Genomic DNA, 19,497 nt, shown 5'->3' with positions numbered 1-19,497 from the left:
ATAACGAGACTCTTGGAATGTCTTGTTGTGCTAACCTTGCCTGAGTGTGAACAGTGTCTTGTTCTGTGGGTGTAAAGTGATACATGTGAAAAATACTTTCCCTTTCCGGGACTTGTGAATACTAGACACCCCCCCCCCCCCCCCCCCTACCCGCCTTGTTCCTCTAGGATTAATTTAGCACCAGGTGGAGGCTTGATCCCCTTCTGTGTTCAGCAACAAGAGCCAGTTACATGGATAATTCCAGGATCTGTGACACATGGAGGAACCTTTTCAGACCATAAGGAAAATCCGTCCTGGTATTAACATCCCCGGATGATTCCCTGTGCGTTGCTGCTAAGCTCCCGGAATGTGCAAGCGTTTTACCGGCACATGACACCCAGCAGCAGATTGCCAAGCGCAGGTTACCGCCCGCGGTGACATCAGATAAGGGGGTAAGATTCATCCTAATGGGGGTTTTAGGATTAGCTCCTATGGTGTATGGACATATGTAATTCCATAGGTGTTAATCATGACCGGGCAGGAGGAAGCCATGATTGGGGAAACCAGTTTACTCAATCCACAATCCCTGTTTTGATTCCATATAACCCAGTGAAAGCACCTGAGCTGGTGAGGAACACAATTAGGGTGTTCTTAATATATTCATATATTCTTTTTGTTACTGTCAAGTGAAAAAGTTGTGGACATTAGGATATAACAAGAGTCCTATAGCTGGATTTCCAGCTGCTTCGGTGAAGTTGTCTTGTATTTTTGCAGCTTTAGATGCTATATTCCCGTCACATGAACAGGATGAATGTACAGTACCCAGGGGAGGGGGGGTTCAATATTTGTTGTTGTGGAGCCCACAAATACTTCTCCCTTCTCTAAAGCTGGATACACGCTACATGATTTGTTGTGCAATCATGGTGCCTGCGACCATCGTGTTTAAATCTTCAAGTTATTCAGTTTTATTGTGTGATGTCGTCCAAATGCATCCGGTGGAAGGGACAGAACAGGCTCCTGGGTCACAGTACTGCCCGGAGCACTCCGCTGTGAGATCCGAACCGGACCGCAACCCCTCCAATAGGCATCCCAGACCAATTGCCACTTCTCTGTGAAGTTTACATCCAAATCCATCCAGCCCAGAACAGGCTCCCCGGGTCAACATTTTGCCCAGAATACACCAACGGGAGGTCCGACCGCGACTCTAACCCCCCTAAAACCTGGGCAGGATCCATCTGAACCACCTCATGTTGGTTTAATCCCAATCGGTGCAGGAATGTCCGAATGCATAACTGGGCGGACAAACAAACAGACCAATGAATTTTATATATAAGATACAGTATATATCATTTTTATTTATTTTTCCATAATTTTCCTTTTGTATTTTTTAATTTATTTTTTATTTTCTGAAATGTTATTTAAAAAAAAAAAAAAAAAGTACTCTCTAAATCTATGATAATGAGTGCGCACGTCTGCAGCAATGACTGATCCTCTGCGAGCACTTTCCTTGAATATGTTTTTCTTCTTAATCTTTCTGGTGAAACTTAAATTGTTACTGAACATCCCCAAGATATTAGCAGATCTTACAGGGACACTACGTAAAAATAAATCTGTAATAAAAGGTTATGGAACCCAAAGCATCGAATTCAATTCTAACAGCATTTGCGCAGTTGTTATAAAAAATAAATAAAATATCGGCCGCCATTGATACGGATCACTAGGTTTGATTTATATAGTTTGTTTTTGGATGGTACCAGGTGCTCTTCCATGTGGGATATTTGTACATATGTTTTACATTAGGACACAAACTGCGGGCCGCCACATTGCACTGTTTTTTAGTTGCGTGTATACTTCTAAGGGTGTTCAAACCCAACCCAACCCTTCGTCCCACGTCGCCCTATTCCTCCTCCACTTCCAGCTCTGGGCACGTTTTCCCAATCTCCGCTTGATAAGATTGAAATCCTTTTGCCTTTGCAATGTCATCTCTTATCTAAAAAAGGACTTTTGACATGCAAAGCTTAAGGGAGACACTCGACTGAGCGGCTCGAGGGACCTGAGCAGATAAACGGGGGGGCACCTGGGGAACGATAGGGCAGATAAAAGGGAGAGAGAGATTGGGTAAGACGTCTGCTATTGAAGGCTTAAAAGGATATTTCAAGTGCTATTTGAGGCGTCTTGTGAGCAAAGAAAAATAAACTTTCAGAACATATTTACATATTTAACTCCATCGTGTCTTTCTTTGCCGCATTCCAGCGCACTTTGTTTTTCAGTATTGGCTTGTCTGTGTCTTCCTGTCCAATATTTCTGTAGGCTCTGAAAATGGAAACAGAGGGCCTGATTCAGACCCGTTCGCTATCTGCGTACGCTCGCTGGATGCGTATGCAAATTTGTCAAAGTGACGCCACGGGAAGCGATCGCTCGTCAAGGCATAAGCTCGCCCACCATGTCTTGGCGAGCGGCTACTTTGTGTATACGTACGCCCAATCGCACAAGCAGAGCCGCCCACCAGCAACACGTCATCTCCAGGAAGTGTATTAAAACATTGGTACATCGAGCACCATCGGATGTGAACGCAGTGCTTGAGGTAGCTTTACCCTACCGCAAGCATTGCGAGGAAATCGGTGTTAAAAAAAACAAAAAAAAAACAGGCATGTGACGTGTACTATGACGCTGCCTGTTAATTATGCAGGCCTCTTAAACGGCGTTGAAACACTCAGGCACGCCTGCGTTCGCATCTCCAACCCCCCGTTATTAGTGTCCTGCCCCTGTTACCACCCACAAACGGTTTCCCCTGTCACTCATTACCCTGGGCTGCCTTTGCTGGGCGAGCAAGTGGGTTGCGATCGCAGTGTGTAGTTCGCGCACGCGCAGAACGATGCGCGCACATGCGAGTACACAGACCATCGGGCTGCTTGCGAACGCACAGCGCGAGCGAGCCGCTCTGAATCAGGCCTATAGACTCATCAAGTGCAACAACTTCCAGTATTGACGCCAAGCTGGGACGCCATTTTGAAGGAGCCCAGAGGAAGCAGACGTTTGTGGCAAGTGGCAGCGTAAATCAGAATACAGCAACGAAGGGGCATTTTCCGGAAATGTGTTTAGGGTGCAGACCCCATGTTAAGCACAAAATATTTTGTATGATGTCCCTATAATTTTATCTACAGATAACATCGGTAATTGGTGACATCAGCAGTTGGCTTGTACATACCAGACACATTCCATACGCTGCAAACGGCTTAATTTTAAGTCGGGAGATCGGCAAGATTGTGTGTGTGTAATAAATCATTCTTACAGCCCAATTACAGATCATTCATTCTTTAGTTTTATTGGGATAACATTTTCGCTGACACATTTTCTTTCCTCCAACGTCGCAGATTGAGTCGTAGAGTTTGATACTAATGTTTGCGGAATTTGTAACCATTAGGGTCGTCACTTTTTCCCACATCAAAATAAGAGCTGACGTGTTATGTTCATAATGCTTACGGAATACATTTGTCAATAGGCACTCAGAGCAATACGGTTGGGGGTTATTAATTGGCTGAGATGGGATTGCTAGCTGAAGGGGGTTGGGGTCCCAGTAATGATTCGCATCAATGCCCCTGTGACGAGGGGAAACATGAGGGGTTTGTATTGGAAAAGAAATGTCCAAAGGTGAACCTGAATAGCAGACGGCAGATATTATACGGATATCGGATAGTAGGCTGTATATAGATTTACCGCTCAGAACATTCCACAGCTTAAAAGATAGTGTTGACACTTTTGCACATAGAGGGTCTCATTCAGACCCGGTCGCAAGCGCTGAGCACTCGCAACCGGGTCGATGTTAAGGCCCAGCGCACGTGCAGCGGCTGTACTGCACGTGCGCAAGCCCCGGAGCGAGAGAGAAACTCTCTCGCTCCGGAGCTCACTACAGAAGGGCCGGCTGTCGTTGTTGATCGACAGCTCGGCCCGTTTTGTAGGCGGGGCGGGGGGGGGTTTCACAAACGGAGGCGTTCCTTAAGGAACGCCTGCCGTTTTGCGGGCGGCCGCACTGACATCAGCAGTGATGTCAGTGGGGAGCTTCCTGCTCGATCAGAGCAGGAAGCTCCCTGGGGCTTGCGGTTGCCGAGACCCAACCTTAGGGTCCCGTCGCAAGCCCCGATGGTCGCGATGGTCTTGACCATCGCGACCATCACCCTGGTCGGTCGCTAAGCTGTGGGTGGTAACCCACAGCTTAGCTAGCGACCAGGAGGCCGCACTAAAAAAAAACAAGCGGCCGCCCTCATTCAGAGCGAGAGCTCGCCTCTTGCGACCGCCTCTGAATGAGGGCCAGAGTTTCCAAGACTTTTATGGGTGTGCCGTGGAGAGAGAGAAACAGAGTGCCCAATTAATGAAAGCGTTTGGGATAATAGTTTTCTTTTATGTCCTAGAACTTCACTCACCAATAACCTATTTTTCATAGAGAACGAATTAATGGTGGCGTTTGGTACAGCCAAGTCACTATTTTGTGTCATAATGTGCTCACGTTCAGTCCACTTTGTAAACGTGGTGCAAAAGCCGAAGACTTGGGAATAGAGTGATAATTAGCACTTAACTGTGAACCTGAACAAACCATATTGCAATGCAAGGGGTGTAAATACATACATTTTTTTGCATGTAGGGTAAATTCTGGCTGCTTTTGAATGTAGCACACAAATACTGCACAGCTTTATTATTACTCTATACTTTAGATGTCAGTATGGAAACACTTCTCCCAAATGTAAATCTCTCTGCACATTTTAAATCTGCCCCACCTGCAGTGCAGCATGGTTTCACCAAGATGATCAGTTGAGAGAGATATCTCACTGTGGCCCTCAATCAGAGCTGGACGCTCTGACAGAGCGTTCGCTCTGAATCAGGGCTGGGCTATTTTTTTTTAGAACGGCCTCCTGGCCGCTCGCATAGCTGTGGGTGACCACCCACAGCTATAGCGAGCGGCCAGAAAGATGGTTGCGATGGTCAAGACCACCGCGACCATCGGGCTTGCGACAAGACCCTTGTGGTAGGGTCTCGTTGCCGCAAGCCCCAGAGAGCTTTCGGCTCTAACAGTGCCGAAATCTCTCCCACTGACATCACTCGTGATGTCAGTGGGGTCGCCCCCAAACGGAGGTGTTCCGTCTAGGCAGCCACCCCCCCCAGCCCGCCCACCAAAGGGGGCGTGCTGTCACTCAACATCGACAGCACGCCCCTTTTGGTGCGAGACCCGGAGCGACAGCTTGCCCGTCGCTATCAGGCTCCGTCGTGCGCTTGCGCTCTGGGCCACCATCGACCCGGTATCGAGCGCTCAGCGCTTGCGACAGGGTCTGAATCAGGCCCACTCTTCCCAAGTCTGAATCAAGCCCTAATACTTATAACTGAATATTGTGGGGTGACCTATATGGATTTGTGGGGTGACCTATATAGATATGTTGCTTAGAATTTCCTATGACGCTTGTTATTTCCGTTTGTCTAGTTGGCCAAGAAGATACGGGAGAAGTTTAACCGCTACCTGGATGTGGTAACTCGGAATAAGCAGGTGGTGGAAGCTTCGTACACTGCGCATCTAACGTCCCCGCTCACCGCTATCCAGGATTGCTGCACCATTCCGCCATCAATGATGGAGTAAGTAGATCCTCGCTTGTCTTGAAGATCAATGTTATCTGTTCTCCCTATCGTATTGTATCTAGCTCCCTAGATATGCAGAAAGAAGCCACTTGCATCAAAAATAAACAGTGTGACCTGATGCTACAAAGACATGGCTGAAAGAAGAAAAATACAAACAACTGAACATTTAGTAAAATTTGCAGAAAGAAATGTACAGAGCTAATAAATGAGTCATTGAAACTATCGGCTAGATCAGGGGTAAGGAAGTCTGCGCAGGAACTGAGGCATGCTGGGAGTTGTAGTTCCTCAGCAGTTGGAGTCCCACAGGCTTCCTACCCCAGCTTTAGTCGTTGGTTTCAATTACTTTGATTTATTTAATCACTTTTATTTATTAGCTCTGTACATTTTCTTTCTGCAATTTTTACTAATGTTTCGTTTTTTATTTTTGTATTTTTCTTTTTTTTTCCAGCCATGTCTTTGTATCATCGGGCAACACTGTTTATTTTAGCCGTAGGTGTGGCCAGTGCAGAGACAGCAGCAATGATGTATCATGCCCAGTGAAAACACGCACAAGCCGCTATTTCTGGTCATGTTACTGTGTTTAAAAGCAACCCATTCATGCTGCATTTTTTTTTTATTTGAATTTAAAGTTCTTTCTATTAATCAGTTTGGGTAATGGTGACTCTGCATAGAAGCTGGACTGTGGTCACTTTGTCCCCCCCTCACGTAGCTATGCTGTTCTAGAACTGGGCAATCGGAGCTGTCAGACTTAAACCATCATATTATTCGATTATAACTTTTGTGCGAATCTTATACTGAAAAGAACATGTTTGATATTACCGAACGTAATTGTATTGTATAAAATAAATGGTTGCTTTTGTAGGCACATTAAAAGCTTGATTTATAAACCAATGCATCCGATGATGGGCAACCTCCATTAACTTTTTTTGTTGTTTGTTTGTTCTAAGTTTTTGGTTTATCGTAACTTTTTTTGTTTTTTTTCCTTTGGAGCTTTATTATTCTTTAGATATTGTTGCCGTTTTCCTGAGACTTCTTGTAAAATAAAATTTCGATTCAACACGTTGAGCGTTACACGAACTTGCAATCAGTGTGATTGACCACAGTGTGGCGTACATTTGTTTCCAGGTGGGGGTCTGCACGCCTCCACCTGGGGTGCTCCCAAATTCTTTCTCTCTCGATGGAAACTCTTCTCTCGAGGTGCCGGGCGGACTATCGAAGCCTCTTTCACAAACAGTCCTAACTTTTCCCCCTGGGCACTTTATCTAAGTCAGATTTTATAAATAATCTGTAAAATGCTTTTAAACCGAATTATCTTTATTACACTGCGGTAATATAAGCAACATGTCTGCCCTGGCGGTGGCTAATTAGGACAGACAATCCCAGTCCTTCAAAAATAAAGGTCGACGGCAGATGAGAAACATTTGGACCACCTTGTCTGTGGGTTTATTTCACGGAGACGGCTTGATCTCGTATACCACACAGCAGGGTGACGGAAATTGAAAACCAGTTGACCCAAGGAGTATGAACCTCCCGTCTTTTGTGGGGAGTGACTGTCACTGTGTCACTCTGTAACTCATTATATGATCGTATGGTTTTGATCAAATCATTTCTCAGAGTTGAATATAGAGAGTCTGTGTTCTGGCTGAAGCTCAGAGTTACATAGGTGGCTCCCCCTACAGGCTTGCCATCTAATGACCATAAGAATGATAGGTATTTTATATATCCAAGCGCATTGCCTAAGAATCCTGGATCCTTGTACAGTGGTCCACAACGATGACTTGACTAAGCTTTTCAAGTACTGGCCAATATGTCATTACTTTTTGAATAAAAAAATTTGGGCTATAACGAACGGGAAAAAGTGCGTTTTGTAGATTTGCATTTGTTTATATGTTTAGAGATTGCTCTGTGCCGTTTGTTCCTAATGTGCAAATGAGTCGGAGACTTCTGTGAAACAGTGCCCCCTGGTGGTCACGTTATCATAAACCTGTGGAACATTTGCTTGCATTTATTCTGAGGTAGCCTTGGAAGTAACTGTTTCTTAGATATGGTTCTAATATAGTTTTAATTAGCAAGAAATGTTTTCTTTTTGTGTATACTTCCATGCTATCAAGAACAAAAACTTGGTGGACTCCTATTTAATATTTATTACAGCAGAAAACGATAGTTTTGTATTTTAAGCAGCAACCCAATCTCTGTGGCCAGCTATAAGAAGCAGCTCGGTTACCTCTATTTTTTTCCCCCTTTGTTTATGTCTTCAGGCTGATATTAAAGATTAACAATTCTTCAGGTTTTCTATAGTGTTCTAGACTGCCATGGCAACCACCATGACATGATATGTGATGTAGTGAGCGTAGAGTCTTTGGCAAGCCCTTCTGAGCTCTGTCTTCATTGTGACATCCGCCACCTCCTTCTCCCCCCTCTACCATCACATGACATGTAGGGAACTGTGAGCCTGAATCTCTGTAGCCTACTGACTGTGTCCGGCAGCCATACAATGTGTTTTGTGTCTACTCTGTACACTGTAACAACCTCCCCTCCTTCTCCCCTCGCTGCCATCACATGACATGTAGGGAACTGTGAGTTTATATCTCTGTAGCCTAATGACTGTGTCCGGCAGCCATACAATGTGCTTTGTATCTACTCTGTACACTGTAACATCCTCCCCTCCTTCTCCCCTCGCTGCCATCACATGACATGTAGGGAACTGTGAGCCTGAATCTCTGTAGCCTACTGACTGTCCAGCAGCCATACAATGTGTTTTGTGTCTACTCTGTACACTGTAACATCCTCCCCTCCTTCTCCCCCCTCTACCATCACATGACATGTAGGGAACTATGAGTTTATATCTCTGTAGCCTAATGACTGTGTCCGGCAGCCATACAATGTGTTTGGTGGCAACTCTGTACACTGTAACATCCTCCCCTCCTTCTTCCCCTCGCTGCCATCACATGACATGTAGGGAACTGTGAGCCTGAATCTCTGTAGCCTAATGACTGTGTCCGGCAGCCATATAATGTGCTTTGTATCTACTCTGTACACTGTAATATCCTCCCCTCCTTCTCCCTCCTCTACCATCACATGACATGTAGGGAACTGTGGTCCTGATTCAGAGCCGCTCGTAAGTGGCCGCTCGTTCGCTCCGAGCGATGTTCGCACAACTGCGCATGCATATGGGTCGTAATGCGCATGCACCAACCAGTCATTGCGGTCAGAAATCGAGCACTCGCAAAATAGCGAGTGCCTGCTAATTTGAGTGACAGGAGGAGGTGTTTGTGGGTGGTAACAAGGGAAGGTGCTTGAAAACGGGGAGTGGAGATCCGAACGCAGGCGTGCCAAACGGTCAAAACGGGCGTTTTAAGGGTGTGCATAATTAACAAAGCAGCGTCATCGACCACGTCACTTGGTTGTTTCTTAGCCTGAACTGTTCACATGATTTCGGTAGGAAAATCCAACCACAAGCACTGCGAGCAGTTCAGACGCCTTTCGATGTACTTGATTAATCTAATAAATAGCGGAGATGACGTAGGATGCGAGCGGCCAGGGGGCGTCTTTACAAAATAGCGAGTGAATGTTTTGTTCGCTCGCTCAGACATAGAGGCGTCAACAGACCGCAAAGAGCGAGTGCTCAATTTAAATAGCCGGCCCCTTTTTCTGAACGAGCGAGCGCAAATAGCATCCGGGTCTGAATCAGGCCCTGTGAGCCTGAATCTCTGTAGCCTACTGACTGTGTCCGGCAGCCATACAATGTGCTTTGTATCTACTCTGTACACTGTAACATCCTCCCCTCCTTCTCCCCTCGCTGCCATCACATGACATGCAGGGAACTGTGAGCTTATATCTCTGTAGCCTTCTGACTGTGTCCGGCAGCCATATAATGTGTTTTGTATATACTCTGTACACTGTAACATCCTCCCCTCCTTCTCCCTCCTCTACCATCACATGACATGTAGGGAACTGTGAGCCTGAATCTCTGTAGCCTACTGACTGTGTGCGACAGCCATACAATGTGCTTTGTATCTACTCTGTACACTGTAACATCCTCCCCTCCTTCTCCCCCCTCTACCGTCACATGACATGTAGGGAACTGTGAGTTTATATCTCTGTGGCCTAATGACTGTGTACAGCAGCCATACAATGTGTTTGGTGTCTACTCTGTACACTGTAACATCCTCCCCTCCTTCTCCCTCCTCTACCATCACATGACATGTAGGGAACTGTGAGCCTGAATCTCTGTAGCCTACTGACTGTGTGCGACAGCCATACAATGTGCTTTGTATCTACTCTGTACACTGTAACATCCTCCCCTCCTTCTCCCCCCTCTACCGTCACATGACATGTAGGGAACTGTGAGTTTATATCTCTGTAGCCTAATGACTGTGTACAGCAGCCATACAATGTGTTTGGTGTCTACACTGTGACATCCTCCCCTCATTCTCCTCTCTCTGCCATCACATGACATGCCGAGAGCTGTGACCTTGTGGAAGTCATTTTTGTTTGCACCCAGAATCATTTTGCAAAGGAGATAATGATTTGTAGCGAAGAACAACGACTATCAGAATCCTGCTTTAAAAAGTCCATTATTAACACTTTATTATTTAAAGGAAATAAGTGAGGTTGCTACTTTAAAACAAAACAAAAATATATTTTTTTTTTGTTCCAAAGATCTCAGCTCCTAGAAGGGCACAACCTTTCTGTCTCTGGAACACGGAACATATTTTGCTTCCTAAACACAGCTCGCTTTTGGCGGTTCATAAAGGTGGAAAGGAGTACGGAAGAGGCTTCTATTTCATGCTGTGTTTACTAGGATCTTAACCTGAGTATCCACTTAAATTCTATTTTCACTCAGATTCCTGTCTCGAGTGCCAGATAGGAGAATTTGTTTTGAAACGTTTAAACTGCAGACTCCGTGACCCCTGATGCAGCGCTTCCGTTATCTGCAGGCCTGAGTGTATGAACCCGCAGACTCGCTGCAAAAGGATAGGATAGTGGCGTTTTCTCGTTCACACGTTCATTAATCCGCTGCTTGGGTGACCATTCTCTAATATCGTGATAATGTGTCAGTATGGCCTGCAGTCATGACAGGAATAGCTCCATTAGGCACTAAATTCTGCATTATTTTCTAAATTTAATAGGGGGGGGGGGGGGACACATAGTTTGTCCAAGGGCAACATGCCTTATCCTGTAAATTATGTTTTCTTGCCATCATTGTTCTAAAGCCATCTGTTTTAGCGTACAAAACCCTAAAGCCTAAAGCAGTACTCATCGAGTAAAGCTGGCCACACACTAGACCAACTTACATCCAACCAGCCAATTTGTTGATTGGTTGGAATGAAAATCTGGTAACGTATGGGAGTAAATGATGATCAGCAATTTACTGCTAAATGCCAGAAAACAGATGAAAATGGTCGGTCAGACAAGTTTGTTAAATGTTTGATCTAAACTATTTGTTCAAACAACAGTTTTGATCCATTTTCCAGCGTTTGGGAGCAAATTGCTGATTGTATTCCTTACCAGATTTTCATTCCAACCAATCAACTAGTTGGCTGGTTGGACAGATAATCTTTAGATGTGTGGCCAGCTTAACCCCTAAAAGCTGGGCTATCTGCTAATTGCAGCACGGACTGGCAATCCCAGGGAGAGAAAACCCCGCCTCCTGGGGCTGCCTGTCCTGTGTGTGACTGGCAGTTAGCTCTTCCAATGGGCAGCCGCTGACAGTCACAGTATAACCAGTGCAGTCACGGACTGCAACAAATCTCAATGAAGTGGCGGCGCACTCACACATGATTTGGTGGGTTCCGGTCCACACGTGATAAGTTTTAACCACTTCTTAGATTTATTGTAATCTGGCAGAAGAGCAAGTAACATAAGAGAAACGGATATCACAGGTGCAGCAGCGGTATGCAATCTGTGTGAAATATAGAAACCTGGCGCTTTGGGTATTGCTGGGCGTTATAGTGCGCTGGGTGAAATCAGCGGAGGATGACAGCCCCAAAGTCCCTCTGTGTATCAGTGGTGGTATAGGGTACTGGCGGTTATTTTCACTGGCTATACTGGCATATATTTTGTTGGGAGTCTCTGGAGTCCGTCCTGTCCTCATGGACGCCGGGGAGTAAAGACGTGCGGGGACGCAGCGCAGTAGCGCATGCCAGATGGTCAGACTCCCCACGACTGAGCTGCGCCAGGTCCTAGTGACCCGCCGGCTCAGCTCCTCCTACAGCAGTGATGGGGAACCTCAGGCCCGGGGGCCGTATAAGGCCCCTGGAGCCATTTGCTCTGGCCCTCTGAGCTTTTTTCTGCGAGCCTAATTTGGCTATCAGGGGGCCTAGAACAGCACCCAGCAGCCAGAATATATGCAGCAGGGCCGTCAGGAGCATCCTTAGGGCGCTTCAGACAGTCACACCGCTGCCCTTACAGCTCCCAGGAGCATCCTCAGGATGCTCCGAGCATTGCTGTAATCACTGGTGATTGTGGCCCCGCCCCTGTGTGACATCACTAGAATGGGGCGTGGCCTGCGCCAGGCTCCCGAATAATGTTATATATATCAAAATGGCCCTCGGCAGAAATAAGGTTCCCCACCCCTGACCTACAGGATGCTGGAAGGAGAGACAACACAAGGATGGTACTAACATTGTTATGGAGCAAAGAGCCAGAACACACTCACAACACCGACACCCCATGGCGGAGCCTTACGGTTCGGGAACCACTGTGCTAGATTATGGCGCTTTGAGCAAACAGACGTGTAGCTTTTGTATCTTATCTCCGTCTAGTCATTTGGGGGCCACTTTAATGTCCCCCATGCCAAGCACAGACCACTTCTCGCTTTTTCATTTGTATGTGTTTTTCTGTTTTGAGTTCCTCCCAGCGCTAAAGCGTCTGATTTCCAGCGCGTCTTACGGTCACAATAAACCTTCGCCAAAGCGAGCGCCGGCTTGATGTAGGATTCAAAGCTCCTGCAAAACCTATTTCTTCTTCCACGCGGCTGATCTCCGGCTTGTAAATCCTGTTGAGGGAGAATGGAAATGACTGCAGCCTGATGGGAATTAAGTGTCTGAAGTTCAAAGCAGGCAGCACATCAGAGCAGCTGTCAATCAAGCAAGCATCTTGCAAGCTGCCGCGGGAGCGCGTTTCTCCGTGGGGAGCAGATCAAAGTGGGAGTCACTGCGCTGTTTTCTCCCCTGGGATGCAGTTTCGATCAGTTCTTCATTAAAGTAAATCCAGAAGGCACTTTTATTTTTTACTCTTCCATGTCTCCCCTCCCCCCTTCCCCCATTTATTTTCCTCCTAAATGCAACTTCCCTTGAAAATGAATTTCAGGCAGCTTTTTGATCTCCTGAAAGTCAGCGAAGAAACCAATTAGTCTCATAAATGTGTTTTCTACCCCCCCCCCCCCCTCCTTCCCTCTCTCCCTCTGTAGAGAGGCTGCAGTTGTTTTTTCGGGCCCTGTGTTTTCAGCATTGTCATCGGCGTCATTTTGTTTCCACGTTTCCCCGCAGCAAACGGAATTGGCGCCCTCCCCGTCGCCATCATTTTTAACACTTTGGGGGAAGCGTCCTGCTGTGTTGCAGACTTTGAAGCTTGGGAGCTTCCCCTTGTTTTTGGTGATGGTGTGTGGTTTATATGTCGTATGCACGCTGGATCGTCGGAATCTAATCATTTTCCTTTCCTAAGTGATCGCCGCGTTCCAACGGGCACCGTACAACGACTAGGCTCCCTCTTTGTGCGCGAAATCGTGCTGCGATAGGCCTGCATTTATAGCTGTGTGGTGTTGTTGTAGCTTATAGAGATAATACATTGTGTCTGCTGTTTGTTTTTTAGTGTTCATTCTAGCACCCTGCACCTGTCACAACCTTTGCAGTTCCTCTTTCCTGCCTGGGCTGTCCGCTCTCTGCTCTGGTGCTTCTAGCACACTCAGCTAATGCAACAAACTGCTGAGATACAGACCAGAGTGATGGCGACACCCCCAGGCAGGAAAGAGGAACTGCACGGGTTGTGACAGTTGCAGGGTGCTAGAATGAACACTAGTTTCTTCCTATATAACCCAGCGATGTGGGTAAGGATGGTGCTGTGCAGTGTAACCACATCTGCAGGTATGGCGTAATGCAGGGGTGGGGAACTTTTTTTCTGCCCAGGGCCATTTTGATATAGATTATAATATTTGCCTGCTCGGTGCAGGCCACGCCCTCTCTGTGTGATGTCACACGGGGCTGGGGCCACAATCACATGTGATTACAGCAATACCTGGAGCATCCTGAGGATGTTCCGGGAGCTGTAAGGGCAGCGGTGTGACCCTCTGAAGCATCCTAAGGTTTCTCCAGGCGGCCCTGCTGCATAGATTCTGGCGGCAGGGTGCAATTCTAGGCCCCCTGATAGCCAGGTGAGGCTAGCAGAAAAAAACTCTGTGGGCCAGACCACATGATTCCGGGGGCCTTATACAGCCCCCGGGCCTGAGGTTCCCCATCCCTGCTCCCTGCTGTAATGGATGATGTTCTACAGTTCACCGACCCACTGCCCCTGAGGCTTTTCTTTATACTCACCGGTCAATTACAGATCTTCCTGATAGGGAATGATGCGTTCTCCATTAAAAAAAAAAAACTACTCCCACTGCCCCCATATTCATACCAGTCCTTTTCCATGATTTTGGTTATGTCTATCATATATAATATATTATATTCATATTTCTAATGCCGTGCGACGAAATGACCATAGTTTCTAGCTTTGTTTCACAGACCCCAAATATTCGATGTCTAGTGTGTAATACCAGGTACCAGGCACAATTCGGTTGGGGCAAACATGTTTTTGAGGTTAGTTTATCTTACGGTGCATCAATGTACTGTATATCATAGGGCACCAACCAAGATTATGTATTCTGGGTACCCTAATTACACATGACCTGAATATGTCGCTCATTGTGTGGTACCCTAATTACACATGACCTGATCATGTCGTCCATTGTGTGGTACCCTAATTACACATGACCTGATCATGTCGCTCATTGTGTGGTACCCTAATTACACATGACCTGATCATGTCGCTCATTGTGTGGTACCCTAATTACACATGACCTCATCATGTCGCTCATTGTGTGGTACCCTAATTACACATGACCTGATCATGTCGCTCATTGTGTGGTACCCTAATTACACATGACCTCATCATGTCGCCCATTGTGTGGTACCCTAATTACACATGACCTGATCATGTCGCTCATTGTGTGGTACCCTAATTACACATGACCTGATCATGTCGCTCATTGTGTGGTACCCTAATTACACATGACCTGATCATGTCGCTCATTGTGTGGTACCCTAATTACACATCACCTGATCATGTCGCTCATTGCGTGGTACCCTAATTACACATCACCTGATCATGTCGCTCATTGCGTGGTACCCTAATTACACATGACCTGATCATGTCGCTCATTGCGTTGTACCCTAATTACACATGACCTGATCATGTCGCTCATTGCGTGGTACCCTAATTACACATGACCTGATCATGTCGCTCATTGCGTGGTACCCTAATTACACATGACCTCATCATGTCGCTCATTGTGTGGTGCCCTAATTACACATGACCTCATCATGTCGCTCATTGTGTGGTGCCCTAATTACACATGACCTCATCATGTCGCTCATTGTGTGGTGCCCTAATTACACATGACCTCATCATGTCGCTCATTGTGTGGTACCCTAATTACACATGACCTCATCATGCCGCTCATTGTGTGGTACCCTAATTACACATGACCTGATCATGTCGCTCATTGTGTGGTACCCTAATTACACATGACCTCATCATGTCGCTCATTGTGTGGTACCCTATTTACACATGACCTCATCATGTCGCTCATTGTGTGGTACCCTAATTACGCATCACCTGATCATGCTGCCTTCTATCTTCGCAAATTCACCCTTTGACGTAACATCTTATCTTTTTGTTTCTCAATTTCAGCTTTGATGGGAATTTCAATACGAACGTCTCCAAAACGATCAGTTGCGACAGGCTGTCCACGTCGGTCAATAGCAGAGCGTTCAACCCCGGGAGAGACCTAAATTCAGGTTGGTGTTATCACTATTTCTAATTAAACATAACCGCAGGTGGCAGACACATAGATATGAGACGCTATATAATACATGCAAAATGACCCACGTACTCTACAAGACATGTGCCACCAAAATACACCCACTGTCATCGGTGTGACCACCCCTCCCCCCATACCCACCGTTCAAGTGCCAGTCTTAGTTTTGTATTTGTTCAAGTGAATGATTTGCCCACCGCTCCCCTAGCCACTCAGATGACATCCACACTTGGGACTGCGCTTTCACCAGCTTGACGTGCGCCTTGGTTGCGCAGAGAGACGGTGTCAAGTGTCTCCTGCCAGCCATTGGCCTGGGGAATGGTGGTATGCAGATGAAGATTTTACTAGAGATTGCTGGACTGCAGCCCCCCTCTCCCTCAATTAAAATCCACCACCCGCAGGGACGGCCTCGCAGTGGCAGTGACTTCCCATTGGAAGCGCTCCCTGCTAATCACAGCAGGACAGGCAGGGGGAGGTGTTTTCTCTCCCTGGCACTGCCAGTCCGGAATACAGTTGGTAGAGAGAGTGCGTCCAATGAGAAGCCACTCCCCTGCTATAACGGCAGCCCTATCTGGCTTCTAGGGGCTGCAGCCGATGCAGCCCCTAGTAGCCTGCTTGATGTTTTCTGCACCTGTGCGGGATTGCAATCCCGCTTATGTGCACAATAACTGGAGCGTCAGTGGGCACCGGACCACCCCATAAGATAATGGTAGGAGCCGCCGCTGGTGGTAGGGTACCCTCATTTCTTATTTTACCTTTTGCATTTGGCTAATTGTAAAGTGATATCAGTGAAATAATTATCTCGTTACATTGTTTTTTCATTACGTTACTATAAATGTGTTTTTTCACTCAACAATTCAAGGAATTATAATCTCACTTCTCACTGCGTTATAATCTGAGGATGCTATATACTCCTACACAGGGCTGTTTATGGCGTTAAATGAACCATTTTATTATGCACCTGATTACAATTACCTTATTATCTTTTTTGCTTTTCAATGTTTTACTGTTTTGTTTTAGGTTTTTCTATTTCACTACGAGAAACAAAATAAAAATAAAAAAAAGCCATTTTGGCTCTGGCACAATGAAACGCTCGCTCGTAGGTGCACAGGGTCGGATGAAATTCATTTGCTATAAGCTGTTGCTCGCAGACTGTTTACACATCGGAGAAGCCGCGCTCCAGGCACTTAGGGGTTGTTTATAATTTAACTACAGGATCCAAAGTTCATGACTTCAATCCGTCTTTCAGTCTGCTGGAAAGTGGTCTCATCTTGGGTGTAAACACTTCGCCTCTAGAAATAAACCTGACTAATGATGTTTACAGCTCTTTAATAAAGAAAAGGCAGGTTATCAGTATGGATCTGTAGGTGAAACGCAGATGTGGGGGGTTGAATGACCGCAAGAGAACATGAAATTGATTCTGTAAACCTAGGAGCCGCTGGGATGGGGTACCAAGCGGTTCCCGGCTACTGGCGCAACTTTGTATTCCTGCTACCCGTCTCTTCTTTAGTGCCACATTTCTTCTCATTAGCGCTCAGAGGGCCTGATTCAGAGCCGCTCGCTCTGAATCAGGGCGGGGCTTTTTTTTTGGATTGGCCTGCCCGCATAGCTGTGGGTGACCACCCACAGCTGTTGCGAGCGGCCATGATGATGGTCGCGATGGTAAAGACCATCGCGACCATCGGGCTTGCGACGAGACCCTTGTGGTAGGGTCTCGTGGCCGCAAGCCCCAGAGAGATTTCGGGTCTAACAAAGCCGGAATCTCTCCACTGACATCACTCGTGATGTCAGTGGGGCCGCCCCCAAACGGCAGGCGTTCTCATGGGAACGCCTCCGTTTGGGCAGCCAATCCCCCGGCCCGCCCACCAAAGGGGGCGAGCTGTCACTCAACATCGACAGCTCGCCCCCTTTGGTGCGAGACCCAGAGCGACGGATTTCCCGTTGCTAGCCGGGTCTCGCGCATGCGCACGACGGATACAGCTCCGTCGTGCGTATGCGCTGTGGGCCACCGTTGACTTGGTTGCGAGTGCTCAGCGCTTGCGACCGGGTCTGAATCAGGCCCACAGTACTTACGTATTTTAGCCTTATGAACTGGGCACAAATGCTCAAAATTTTCCTGCGCATTGTCAGGGTTATCACTGGGCTAGTGTCACACGAGTACTGTCACACTCGGTGAACGTCGACCTGTGTGACAGCAGCCTCAGGCTCGTGTTGTTACGGGCGCATTGCGCACCTGTGCGTTTTAGCACTGTGAACCCCAGCACAGGGCATTTGCTTGCGCATAGCAGGAAATGTCAGCGCCGAGCTATTGTCACAAGTGCTGATTTGCTTTATGAGCGGCTGCAAAAAATGAATGGAGCACAGCATAACCGTAACGGGGCACTTCCGCTGTGTGCTAAGGGCCAGTAAATACACAGTTTTAATATCGCATAGTCAGGGCTAAAACACGCATCCCCCTTAATGCGCCCCCACCCGTGTCATTTGTAAACGTGTTACAGAAAACAGTCTCCATGCAGAGTAGCAATAATGTACGTTGCTTTGTGGTGAGTGGCTTGTTTACTTAATGCATGGAATCATTTTGGGGATTTTTGCCTCCCCCCCCCCCCCCCCCCCTCCCCCTAGTGTGCAATGTCCAATCCCCCACCATGCTACAGGTAATTGCAGTTGTACTTGTAGTTGGTGATAGCTGTGCAATTATCACTTCACCAGCTTTAGAATGCATTGCCGGAAACACTGTTAATTACAATTCTCTCTTAAATGAACAAGTCACCACAGAACCTTTGATCGGTGCTTCATGTCATTGACCCCTTCGCTGCTGGGACCAGTTTTTGGGCTGGTCACATTCCAACATCAGTATCAGTAATTATACAGTACCCACACCCAGTATACCTTATGGGGTTTTTTTTTTTCAGAAGACTTTGAGTTTCCAGAAAATAGCATGAGTCTGCCTATCTCTCCTCACACTGCAAATACAATCTGCCCACAATGGCCAGGAATGGGGACTACTGTACCAGCTGTTTATATATATATATATATATATATATATATATATATATATAAAAAAATTTTTTTTTGTCTCAAACAACCACCCAGGAATACTTTGCGGATCTCCCATCGGCAGGTTTTCATAATGTAACCTGCACTTTTTTTTTTTTTTTTGGGGTTTGAATGCAATGCATTCGCTATGTAGGAATATTGTGGTAGCCATCCGCACCCCTCTCTGAACATCACGTCCTGCCATGTAACCCCTGCTGTCATTAGGAGGAGTCCCTATAGGCCATAGTATTAAAGGGGTTAAATGTCCCTTTGTCCCCTACAAATGACTCCACGTTTATTTGTCACATAGTGGGTCACCACCTTCCCATCAGATATTCACCACAAGGCGGGATGCTTCAGTACTAGTGACTACACAAGTGTTCATCCGATACAGGAATTTGTTTTGCATTTTCCAGTTTTTTCAATGTGTGCACATAGAGTATTTGCTTTTACACTGTTTCTAAAAAATACACGATGAACGTGTGTTCCCGTGAGGGTCCGCCGGAGGAAGCGGTGTTGAAGTTTAAAAAAAAAAAAAAAAGTAGCTCTTGTTACTATAACTTATAGATGAAGGGTTATAATTATAGCAGAGTATATAGTGCTGGAAATTTGGTGTGTTTTGATCAGGAATGTGCCGAAAAGGCAGACAGGTGAGGCAGTGCCTCACTTGCCACACACAGCCTCACCTGCCATGCACTTTGTACTCCAAAGTTTTGACTATAAAAGTGATTAGAATAATACAAATAAGATTATTTATAATTTTTTCTTAAAAGTTTTCT

At 46.4% G+C, this 19,497-nt stretch overlaps 1 protein-coding gene across 2 annotated transcripts in view; it reads left to right on the top strand.

The window, feature by feature from the left end:
* Positions 1–19,497, top strand: part of CACHD1 (cache domain containing 1) — a 150,175-nt gene that overhangs the window by 76,658 nt on the left and 54,020 nt on the right. The window contains exons 1-3 of one of the 2 annotated variants that reach the window (XM_088447836.1): positions 255–431; positions 5,450–5,598; positions 15,556–15,662. In XM_088447836.1, coding sequence (XP_088303962.1) covers positions 5,591–5,598; positions 15,556–15,662 — 115 coding nt within the window. In that variant the 5' untranslated portion in view covers positions 255–431; positions 5,450–5,590. Of the gene's footprint in view, positions 1–254; positions 432–5,449; positions 5,599–15,555; positions 15,663–19,497 lie in introns of those variants that run through there. The other variant, XM_088447835.1, reaches the window with a different exon arrangement.

The sequence above is a fragment of the Taudactylus pleione genome, unplaced genomic scaffold (genome assembly GCF_031769625.1).
Source record: "Taudactylus pleione unplaced genomic scaffold, aTauple2 ptg000442l, whole genome shotgun sequence".
Lineage (NCBI taxonomy): Eukaryota > Metazoa > Chordata > Amphibia > Anura > Myobatrachidae > Taudactylus > Taudactylus pleione.
The sequence above is the reverse complement of the archived record's forward strand: the minus strand, read 5'-3'. Positions and strand labels throughout refer to the sequence as shown.